This window comes from Trematomus bernacchii, unplaced genomic scaffold, assembly GCF_902827165.1.
Source record: "Trematomus bernacchii unplaced genomic scaffold, fTreBer1.1, whole genome shotgun sequence".
Lineage (NCBI taxonomy): Eukaryota > Metazoa > Chordata > Actinopteri > Perciformes > Nototheniidae > Trematomus > Trematomus bernacchii.
In genome coordinates this window covers 256,855-269,265 of record NW_022987802.1, presented here as the reverse complement: position 1 = coordinate 269,265, position 12,411 = coordinate 256,855, and the positions used below count along the sequence as shown (strand labels likewise).

The following is a 12,411-nucleotide window of genomic DNA, read 5'->3' as shown; positions in this document are numbered from 1 at the left end:
ACCACCACGGCCCCTAGTAGACCACCTCACACGCTGGAATACCCCTGATGGGGAATATTGCTGTCTAAAAATATTTGAGGAACAGACTAAATATGTTTGAAGAATTCTGGGAACCTTTTCCTTAGAAATGCAAACCTCAAATATACGTATAACAATCTTCTAGTACCTTAAACATATTATGCACCGGAACGGTATTGACGGTATTCTTAATATTTTGTTTACGTATTTATCTAGTTTTTGTATTTGTTCATACATTTTGGTACTTTTCTTTTATGTCACCTATTCATATTTTATTAGATATAGAAGTTGACAGGACCCTCTAGGGGAGGATGGAGACGGGACCCTCTTGGGGATGGCCCATGGTGACGTGGAGCCGAGAAGGAGGCCTAGAAAATGTTTCCCGCTCTCAGTTATGTTTGTGGTGATCAACTGAATATGGGCCGCACTGTTTCTCCTGATGTGCAACAAATGCTTCTGGCTGCATGGATCTTTGTGTGGTGCAATCAAACAGTGTTGGGATCAGCTGTCTCTGCGGCAGCTCAGCAGCCTCTTCACATGCGTGAACACCTCCTTTAACTTCAGTCCGTACACCACGGGGTTCAGTAAAGTAGGTACTAGCAACATCAGGATGGAGGTGATGAGGGTGGAGTCAGATTCTCTGTTGCTCTGCAGGCCGCGGAGCAGCAGATCTAAGAAGACGCAGATGGTAAAATTAAAGAAGACGAGCAGGTGAGGAAGACAGGTGCGTAGAGCTTTGCTGCTGAAGCTACGTGAGCGCCGCAGACAGATGAAGAGGATCCTAGCGTAGGAGAAGAGCAAGAAGGTGGCGGGCAGGAACAAGATAACTGCTGAGAACAGCAGATTGTATAGTCCACTCAGCTGCGCTTCAGCACCACCGCAGCTCAGGGTCACAAGGCTGTAGAGGTCGCAGTAGACCCTGTTGAGCTGCACCCTGCAGAGCGGTAAGCGGCTAGCCATCATCGTTGAGACTCCAAATAGAATGGAGGGCAGCATCCAGCAGAAAAGCAGCATCAGCACCACCTTGGCAGGAGTTACCAGCACAGCGTAGTGCATCGGGTAGCAGATGGACAGGTAGCGGTCAAAGGCCATGGCCGACAATAGAATGAAGCTAGCTCCACCAAGTATGGTAACAAAGAAACCCTGGCACAGACACAAAGTCCGGGACACCTGCACCAAGCCGGCGCCGGACAGCAACAGATCTGACAGAAGTTTAGGATAAATCAGTGTGCTGACTGTGAGAGAGTTCAGCAGAAGTGATGCCACGAAGGCAAACATGGGCCGGTGAAGAGCTCGCTGCGAACAGATGATATAAATCACCAGAGAGTCACTGAACAACACGAAGAGGTACAGCAACAAAAACACGAAGAATAAGAGCGAGCTGTGGCCAGACAGCGAGGAGAAACCGACCAGCGTCAGGGACGAGGTCACGTTAAACCCTGCTGACGTCATGAGGAGACCCCAACAAACAACACGCTGTAACCTCAGGTCAACAACAACAACAACAGTAACAACAACAGAACTAACCAACCTGTTAACATCTAAATAAAGGATATAACATTAGTTTATATCACATTGACATATACAGTAGTAATAAGGAAACACATTTATTTAACATTCATATTTAAAACGTGTATTCATAGAATATGAATTTACAGTTAATTAGTATACAATCAGATACTAAAATATCTGCTTGAACATTAATGTATAAGTCAATGATAAATATCTATCATGAATCAGAAACAGGCAAAAGCATCATCACAATGAACACGAAAAATGAGAAACATGACATTAATATATGTGAAATTAGTCATAAACCAGCAGAACAATCATCACAAGGAACACGAAACATGAGGAGAAACTGACCTGAATCCACCTGTTTAAACATTAACGTGAATATATAACAATAATGTAAGAAACATTTATACATGACTTCAAAATAACATTTATAAGTGAGATATTAAACTAACATTAGCACAAGGAACACGAAACATGAGGAGAAACTGACCTGAATCCACCTGTTTAAACATTAACTTCAATTTATATAACATTAATATATACAGCATTAATATAAAGTACATATTTTGTTTCATAATTAATCAGAAAAAGACAGAAAGATTATCACAGTGAACACGAAGCAGGCGGAGAAACAGACCTGAATCCACCTGTTTAAACAATTATGTTAATATATACACACAACATTAATATTTATAACATTCATTTAAAGAATGTTAATATATGATTAATCATGAAAACAGAGAAACATAATCTCAGTGAACATGAGGAGAAACAGACCTCCACCTGTTAAAACAAAAGCATGAGCATATAACAATGATTTAAAGAGTGGTTATACATATGACATATATGTGAAATGAGTCATAAACCAGCAGACAATCATCACAATGAACACGAAACATGAGGAGAAACAGACCTGAATCCACCTGTTAACATATTAACATATATACCACTGAGCAGAAACATGACCACAGAGAACCATGGACTGTATGTGAACACGAAACATGAGGAGAAACTGACCTGAATCCAGCTGGTGAAACATTAATACAACATTAATGTAGATATGATGAAGCATGTACAGACAGACAGCATCTCAGTGAACATGAGGAGAAACTGACCTGAATCCAGCTGGTGAAATATCAATATAACATTAATGTAGATATGATGAAGCATGTACAGACAGACAGCATCTCAGTGAACATGAGGAGAAACTGACCTGAATCCAGCTGGTGAAATATCAATATAACATTAATGTAGATATGATGAAGCATGTACAGACAGACAGCATCTCAGTGAACATGAAGCTGTGATGCTGCTTTTATCACCATCCTTCTTCCTCCATGGAGCTCATTATATATTCATTAAAGGTCATCTGCCAATCACAAATATCATGTTGTTTGGAATGGCAGGTTCTGAGAAGGCAATGTCAAGTTAATGTAAAATAGACATAAACATCTTAAAATAGTAAATATTTAAAGCGTTCCTTTGATTAATTCAGTACTTTGTTTTATGTTAGTAATATGTTCAGGTATCAGATACACACAGGGGTTAAATTGGGCCCCGGCTCATAGGACGATGCTCTGACTTCGTCACCCTCACATATTTGTCATATGTTTACAAAAAACGACATATATGTTAAAACCTTTCTCGTTCTTAACATAGACTATATTTAGGGTCGATATGGGTTGACTTCATTTTTTTGCTCCTCCGTGCAAAGAGTCTGCAAACCACCCGTCCTGTAACACGGAGCCGTTTCTTAGGCCATAATCTCTCCAAATGAACTGAGATTCCCACACACACATTTTAAGATATTCTGATACGCCCGACCAATACAAAGCACGGCTTTTAAGGAAAGGATAAAGTCACTAATCATGTAGTTGCTTTTAACTGTTCTTTGGTAAGTGTGCAGAGCAATGTTGATTTGAAATGGTAATTTGAAGGTTGAATATTTGTGTATATATTAATAATTAATGTAAATTAATTCCAGTTAAATGTAACTATTAAGAAGACGGTTCTGTTTGTAATACTTTCTATTTTCATTGTCTTATTTGGTGGCATCAATGTGTGCATTTGATACAGGAGCAGTGTCTTTAGGGCCTCATATATAGCCCTTAAGGTCAAAATAAAGAGATCCTCGACCACGCACCTCATAGAAAGGTTCAAACTGTCTGGGAATGGATGCAAAACATCTATTGTCTCATTATCCATCTATTTGCTGGATGATGTTTGGTTTTGAGTCTAAACGTGTTAAAGGAGGAACATGTGCAGCGCTGTGCTGGTTAGCATCTGTTCACTTTATGAGCACATCCAGTGTGACTGACATCCAATTAACATTCATGAAAGAGCACAAATTGAATTAACCAAAAAAACACAATCTTTCACTTATTCGGGATGGACATGATCCTCAGAGACATTTTATTATATTTCAATCATCCGTCTTTCTTGGTCATTGTGCAATATTACTCATTATGAATAAAACACACCAGGAGACAGTTCTTCGTGTCCCGTGGGAAAATACCCGTTGTGTCCTCGTTACGGCCTCTAATGTAATCTGACTGGCAGCTCAACCCCCTCTCTCAATCACTGTGCTGGACAAAGACGACAATTCTACTTATTTAATAAGCTTTTTACTTTAGAAATCACAAAGAGCTGTTAATATGTGGAGATGATCCTGCTGAACTAAACGTATAAGAATCATAAACATTTGTTTAAAGAGCAACTTGCAGGTTAGAGACACCAGTGAATAAATGTGTCGGAAAATGATGTATACACTAGAAGTGACATCTGTTTTTGTAAGACATTTTTACTTTCGCATAAAAATAGACCACCCGCGTGTGACGTCACATGGGGGAGAGCGGCCGGTCTAACGTATTAATAAACATGTTTCACAATGCTAGTTGACACAGAAGACGTTGAACATTTATATTCGAATGCATATGACGGTCCACAACCTTATAATTATGAGCCTGCTAGGCGTCCAAGAGACCAGGAGCAGCCAAGGATTAGAAGAAATAACGGCCATCGGAGAGAAATGGAGCTGTGGTGTGAGGAGAACCAGTGGAGAACAGGGCAGCTGCCTTGGTGAGTGACCGGCGTTAGCTACAGTTAATGTTAGCTAACGTCGGTCACATCACAACATTGTAAAGTTAGCTATCATATATCAGGCTATAACTAAAGTAGTATTGATAATATAGTAACGTTACTGGCAGGACTGTTGATACTGATCCATAACGGAGCGTCCACACAGCAGCGCTAAAAAAATCTTGGAGGTGGGCGTATCTGAAGCTTGGGGATTTTTTGCGAGCAACGCGACCAACAACCAATCACATGAATCTCCCGCCCCCGACATACAGAGCAAAAAAGCCCGAAGTAAACTGGATATAAACTCCCCAAACAGGCGAAAACCTACCACTGTCTCTGCCACCTCCCTCCATGCCTGGCTCCTCCGGTTTGTATCCCGGTAGGTAAATAGGGACTGGTCATAAAGCACCGGGTGATTCCCTACCGCTCATTTCTCCTCCATTTTTTGGAATATGAGGAAATGACCTGCGGTATGTCTCTCCCAGCATACACGCCGTTTGATTGGCTAGCGCTTGAACTGTCAGATTTGCATAAACGGGATTTGATTGGCTGACGCTTCCACATCAGCTTCAAAAGTTGAACATTGCTCAACTTTTGAATCCTGAGATGCCTGGAAATCTCCGCTCTGCTTCCCACAATGCAGTTCGGTGAAAAGTGAGGCAAAGTGACGTCACCCCATTCAAAGTGAATGGGCAGAAGCGTGGGAAGATTTTTTTAACGCTGCTGTGTGGACGGGCCGTAACAAACTAATGCGCAAATATCAGCCGTATCTCGCGTTACCTAATGCAACTCCACACTACGTCTTACGGCCCGTCCACACAGCGGTGTGCGTTAAAGCTTCAACGCTTCAGCCCATTCACTTTGAATGGGGTGACGTCACGCTTCGCCGAACTGCATCGTGGGAGCGAAGCGTAGCTTTGCTCGCTGCAAAAGTTGAGCAATGTTCAACCTTTGAAGCTTCGGCGGAAGCGTCAGCCAATCTAATCATATGCCAGTACAAGCTCTAGCCAATCAACCGCTGCTTGTGTGTCCGGGGCGGGAGATTCAGGTGATTGGTTGTTGGTCTAGCTTCAGACATGCCCGCCGGCAAGCGACAACGCACGCCGCTGTGTGGACGGGCCGTTACGGTGCTGTACAGGAGGGGAGAGAGAGAGGAGTGAAGGGGGGGGGGGGGAGAGAGGGAGAGGAGAGGAGAGAGAGAGCAGTGAAGGGGGGGAGATAAAATAAACGTTTTGTTTGATAGGCCTCAGCTGTTGAGAGTATGTGCTGCAGGGAGGTGGATGCACCTCGCACAACGCACCCAGGAACGAAAGCTAGCTCCGGTCCTTTTCCTGTTAGGGAAACTGTGGACTCGATGTCCTGACAGCAGAGTTCCCGTTAGCCGGTAATTACCGGACTATGACCGGCAAATCTAAATCTCTCCGGTCAAAATGTCCGGTCAAAATGATTTCCCCTTAGCGCAATACCGCATCAGTTGCGCCACTTATGTGACAGACAAGAATAGTCAATTATAATGTCTACACTTAATGTGGATAAGGGAATGCTCTGGTTTTTGGACAAAATTAACATGGGATCACTCCCGTCACCGGACGTACTTCGTCTCACTGGAATAGTAACGGTCATAGTGAATATAAAATCGTCCCCATGTATCCGGCCAATGACGGGAGAGTTTTGAAAGAGACAAAACACTGTTCCATACATTTAAAAACACTTAAACAATTAAACAATGTTTACCTGCCAACAAGCAGCAGTGTGCTGTCATTTCAAACATGTTACCCCACTGTTTAACACACTTTTACCTGTGTTTTGAAGACTCTTTCCTGGGTCAATGTGTCCTCTTTCTCCCCCCCTGGGTGTGTGTGAGACAAGTCAAGTGAGTCAGCCTGCCAACAAGCAGCAGTGTGCTGTCATTTCAAACATGTTACCCCACTGTTTAACACAGTTTTACCTGTGTTTTGAAGACTCTTTCCTGGGTCAATGTGTCCTCTTTCTCCCCCCCCTGGGTGTGTGTGAGACAAGTGAAGTGAGTCAGCCTGCCAACAAGCAGCAGTGTGCTGTCATTTCAAACATGTTACCCCACTGTTTAACACACTTTTACCTGTGTTTTGAAGACTCTTTCCTGGGTCAACGTGTGCTCACCAGGGGCACGAGAATACCCTCCACAGAAGGGGTCGTGGTTCCGTGAAGAAGGCCGAATTTGGGTGCTCATAGGCAGCCTGCTGCAGAGTCATTTTCAGGCTCCTCTCCACAATTGTCCCCCTAAAATGATTTAAAATCATTATTTTTGCATTTAAATGCATTTATTCTATCATTTATATGGTTCCCCAACACAATGCACATAGTCTGGAGCTCACTGGGGTCCTGCATATAATTTAATCAGGCGTTTTAACACTTTTTCCCATGAAAATGATTTTTAATCACTATCATGGGGCTATGAAAATAAAATTCCGGGTAATGCAGAGCACAAGTGCACCTTTTACTATTTAAATGTATTTGTATTATATATATTTGGGCTAGAAAGGTGACCTCTCTGGGTGATTTAGTCAGTTTATGGAGCTTAGCCCACAAATCCTGGATGATCCAGGCCGAATTTGGGTGCTCATAGGCGGCCTGCCAGGCGCCCCCACCCGTGGAAAGCAAAAAAAAATGAAGAAAACGCTTAATTATAACTTAAAATAATCAAAAATGAAGTTTTGAAAAATTGTCAAAAAAATGACAGAGTGCCAACGGGAGAAGGGGCCAGACTATTGGCGCTTCGGGCCGATTTTTCCCCTTCTCCGATGGTTGGTACAACGGAGAAGGGGAAAAAGTCCCTGGGCTTCATTTCCACTTCTCTGTTAAAAAGATTCATCCATACTTTTCAAACTACCGTCTGCACGAAATCGGAAACCCAGTTTTTGGGTGCACTCAGAAAAATAACGGCTGTTGCAAATCATGGAAGAATGTATCCGCTCACCAGCACTTTGAGTGGGCCTCATTTTGTGGCGCAAGGACCCCCCAGCCTGGTTCTCTCAATACTTAAAGTTTGACATGGAGGAATGCGAGGGCACTTTGCAGGTGACTCTACCCGATTATGAGACACTATTTTGGGGCGTATTTTTTACATTTCTCTGGTTCTCCAAATAGTTTAAGTTCGACATTTTGAGCCATGGAGGAATGCGAGGGCACTTTGCAGGTGACTCTACCCGATTTTGAGGCACTATTTTGGGGCGTATTTTTTACATTTCTCTGGTTCTCCAAATAGTTTAAGTTCGACATTTTGAGCCATGGAGGAATGCGAGGGCACTTTGCAGGTGACTCTACCCGATTTTGAGGCACTATTTTGGGGTATAATTTTTACATTTTGACCCCTTTGCCCGGTTATCACCAAAGTTGAGTTGGATGATTTCGACCATGGAGGAATGTCAGGGGAGTCCGCGGGGGACTCCTGCGGGGTCATGAGGCACTTTTTTGGGGTACAATTTTTACATTTTGACCCCTTTTCCCGGTTCTCACCAAAGTTGAGTTGGATGATTTCGACCATGGAGGAATGTCAGGGGAGTCCGCGGGGGACTCCTGCGGGGTCATGAGGCACTATTTTCGGGTACATTTCCCCCATTATCAACACGGACTAGAGATGTCTCGGAGATGGCTCGGAGCCCACACCCTGGTTCTATGTAACCCTGGAGGAATGTCACATGAGTCGACAGGGGACTGCTGCTGGCTAATGAAGGACTATTTTGGGGTACATTTCCCCCATTATCAACACGGACTAGAGATGTCTCGGAGATGGCTTGGAGCCCACACCCTGGTTCTATGTAACCCTGGAGGAATGTCACATGAGTCGACAGGGGACTGCTGCTGGCTAATGAAGGACTATTTTGGGGTACATTTCCCCCATTATCAACACGGACTAGAGATGTCTCGGAGATGGCTCGGAGCCCACACCCTGGTTCTATGTAACCCTGTAGGAATGTCACATGAGTCGACAGGGGACTGCTGCTGGCTAATGAAGCACTATTTCCGGGTACTTTTTTTTCATTTTCACCCAAATTTCCCTGGATGAAATATTTTTTAGTTTTTTTAGTTTTTAGCCCAGTTTTGGCCACAGCGTTGCCTGGAGGATAGGACCGAGATATGACAGACTCTCTGGCCGCCTCACAAGTCACTATTGTCGGACACTTTCTTTGCTTTACCCCGGTTCTATCACTCTTTCCTCCTTTGACCATACAACCCGTTTCCTGCTGGGGTGGTGCCTGGTTCCGGGGTACCCCAAACCCTCTCATGGTCGGGGCACCATGTATTGATGCATCGGACCCAATGTTGCCATCACCAGCCCCGCGTTGGTGCGGAAGTGGGACCATCTGACCCGGTGGTAACCCAATACTTCCCTTCGTCCATGCACCATGAATTGATGCATCGGACCCAGTGTCGCAACCACCGCTCACGCTAACGCATATAAACGGAGAACTATAACATAATTTTGATCAAAATCATTATGTGTGTTTCAGGAAGGATGTCATCTGAATGCCCGGTGTGCAGACTCTTCTATCTGGCATTGAACAAACACCTTAAGCACAAGCATGCAGTGCGGAACTTGGAGGAGAGGGGAATCCTCCTGAAAATAGCCAGTGGAAGGATAAATGTTCGGACCAAACCCTGTCCCATCGCTGGGTGTTCGTACGCTGGGAAGAGACTGGACCGTCATGTAAAACATGACCACCCTGAGTTGTCCCGACATAAGGCACATCAGGTCATGGCAAGGCTGAAGCATAGTGTGGCACTGCAGTTGCTCCATGACCTCCGTGAGACTAACCCCATCATTGGAATGGCTACATCATTGGATATAGACAATGAGGAGGAATACCCCGGGCACCCTCCACCCTTCTCCCCACATACCGAGTGTGACAACGAGGACTGCAGGCAGGTGATGCTGGAAAATGTGGCATTGAGGGCTCAGAAGGATGCCCTCAATGATGAGGTGAAGACCCTGCGCTCCAGGCTGAAAAAGGAGCTAAAACCCAGGAAGCAGAGTGCTGCTGTTCTTGAGGAAGAGGACGAATGTATACGATTTAAGGGCCTGGCAATCCCAAATACCTCCGGCATAAACACAGTAGCCTCAGGCAGCAATACCCCTGTGAAGAGCCCGGTGAAGACTGTCATGCAGTCCCCAGTAACCTCCGGTAGCGAGACCCCTGTGAGGAGCCCGGTGAAGACTGTCATGCTTGCAGTAGCCTCCGGTGGGAAGAGACCGGTCAAGAACCCTGTGAAGAGCCCAGTGAAGACTGTCATGCTTGCAGTAGCCTCCGGTGGAAAGAGACCGGTCAAGAACCCTGTGAAGAGCCCGGTGAAGACTGTCATATTACCAGTTTCCTCCGGTAGCGAGACCCCTGAGAAGAGCCCGGTGAAGACTGTCATGTTTGCAGTAGCCTCCGGTAGCGAGACCCCTGTGAAGACCCCGGTGAAGACTGTCATGTTTGCAGTAGCCTCCGGTAGCGAGACCCCTGTGAAGACCCCGGTGGAAACTGTCATGTTTGCAGTAGCCTCCGGTAGCGAGACCCCTGTGAAGACCCCGGTGGAAACTGTCATGTTTGCAGTAGCCTCCGGTAGCGAGACCCCTGTGAAGACCCCGGTGGAAACTGTCATGTTTGCAGTAGCCTCCGGTAGCGAGACCCCTGTGAAGACCCCGGTGGAAACTGTCATGTTTGCAGTAGCCTCCGGTAGCGAGACCCCTGTATGCCGGAAGACCCGTGCCTCTAAGCTGGCTAATGACTTGCCCTCTCCCTCAAATTACTGGTCCACTGGGTGTGGACGGGGGAATACCATGCGTGAAATCACGTTGCCTAGAAGCATGGAGGCGTACCTTCAGACATACTTGGATCACTGTTTGGGTGTCGCTCCGACAGTAAAACAGAAAGACAATGTTGTGTCGAAGATCAGCCGGATAAAGAACTTCATAGTATACATGGCCCATGGTGTTAACCGCCTGTCAGACTGGCTGTTCCTAAGAAACATGAAGATGATCCGTGGCTGGAGCGAGTATATTGTAAAGCCGGGCCGGGCAGTCACAACATCAGAGTTCTTCCTGAAGAATGTGCACCAGTTCATGGGGTACATGTCTGAGTCAAAGCCCCGGGGGTGCAAGCTCACCCAGTCTGATATGACCCACATAATGAGAGAGGTGAAAGCCAACATGAAACACTTGAATAAGGCAGTCACTCTACATCAGTTTAAGGTGAAGAGGAACAAACTGGATCGTCTGCCGAGCCAGGCGGAGCTTCTCGCCGCCATGGCGGCCGCTGAGAAGCGCATCCCGGAGCTCCTCGACCTGATGGCCGGCACGCCGACCTCAACCACCCAGAAGCTTCTCTATGGCTATCTCACCCTCCATTGGAGCCTCCTGTATGGCCACCGTACGGGCGTGTACGCAAACATGAAAAACAGTGAGGTCTTAGAGGCAGCCATAAGGGGAACTGCTGAGGGCTACATCATCCATGTGCAGGATCACAAGACGGCCAAGACATATGGCGAAGCACAGCTGGCGCTTACAGTAGAGGAGTTTAGCTGGGTCATGCGGTGGATGGGGATTAAAGAGGCATTGCTGGGTCCTCAGAATGAATTCTTCCTTTTCACAAGGGGGAATCGGGCCTCCAAGAACCTGAACGCTCACTTGAAGAGGGCATGGGCTGATGCTGGGCTAGAAACAGCCGTCACCTTCACAATCCTGCGCACTGCCCTGGCTGACAATATCAAGCATCACCAAGATCCAGAAAGCCGGTCGATTCTCGCCAGGTTTATGTGTCACGACGTAACCACGGCGGACCGGTTCTACGCGAATGCGCCAGGTATAAAGGAGGCATTGAGAATCCGCTCCATGTTCAGGGCGTCATCAGATGCGGCAGCAGCTGCATCATCATCAGAAGGATGTCTACCGCTGTCAGATGGGGAGACCTCCGAAGAGGGCTGCTATAACAGTACAGCTCTATCATCTTCACCTGATGGGTCATTGGAGCGGCAGCAGCAGCGGAAGCGGAAGCGGGAGGGAAAGAGGCCAATGAAGTCGGGACCGGGGCTGGTTGACACTCCTGATGATGGGGCAGGGGCCGTGGACTCAACCTGTTTGCCCTGGTGCACCGTAAGAATTAGACGCCTAATTTGGTCCCCTGAATCCCGCTAAACATTGTGAATATGTATACCGTGTATATAATTATTATTATAATCCTGTGTATACATTTTGTAAATAGTACAATATCTCCAGGGCGCATAACTGCACTTTACAAGCCAGGAAAGGTGCCAGAATCCTGGGCATACATTTTGTTAATAGTGCAACACCTCCAGGGCGCATAACTGCACTTTAAAACGTAGGTTAAGAAATTTAGTAGTACTGTTATAGCAGCAGTAGTACGTGTAAATAGTTTATGTTTTAGCCTCTCTGTACTGTGTACTGTGTTTTTTGTTCAAATAAAATAAAAAATAAAAAAAAAACAATAACCTTGATGGTTACCAGGGGCAGAAAAAGTGCCACTTTCCATCAGCACCGGGGAGGCACTCTCCTTGGTGCTGAACCCTGTGATGAGCGCTCAAGTGTTGGCGGAGGAGGTGTAAGCCAGAGGAGGGTGAACAAAAGTTAAAGTGTTTGAACCTCCAGCCCAGAAGGGGGGGTGATGCCGTGAAGAAGGCTGAATATGGATGCTGATGGGCGGACACAGAAGCACCATAAAACCACCCCCTTGTAAGACCACCAGGGGCACGAGAATACCCTCCACAGAAGGGGGGGTGATGCCGTGAAGAAGGCCGAATATGGATGCTGATGGGCGG

At 45.9% G+C, this 12,411-nt stretch overlaps 1 protein-coding gene across 1 annotated transcript; it reads right to left on the bottom strand.

Annotated features, from left to right (window-relative positions):
- Positions 1 to 519: 519 nt before the first annotated feature.
- Positions 520 to 1,470, bottom strand: LOC117498273 (olfactory receptor 6N2-like). The gene has a single exon (XM_034150287.1). It carries the CDS (start codon positions 1,468 to 1,470, stop codon positions 520 to 522), a length of 951 nt encoding a protein of 316 aa, XP_034006178.1.
- Positions 1,471 to 12,411: the final 10,941 nt, after the last annotated feature.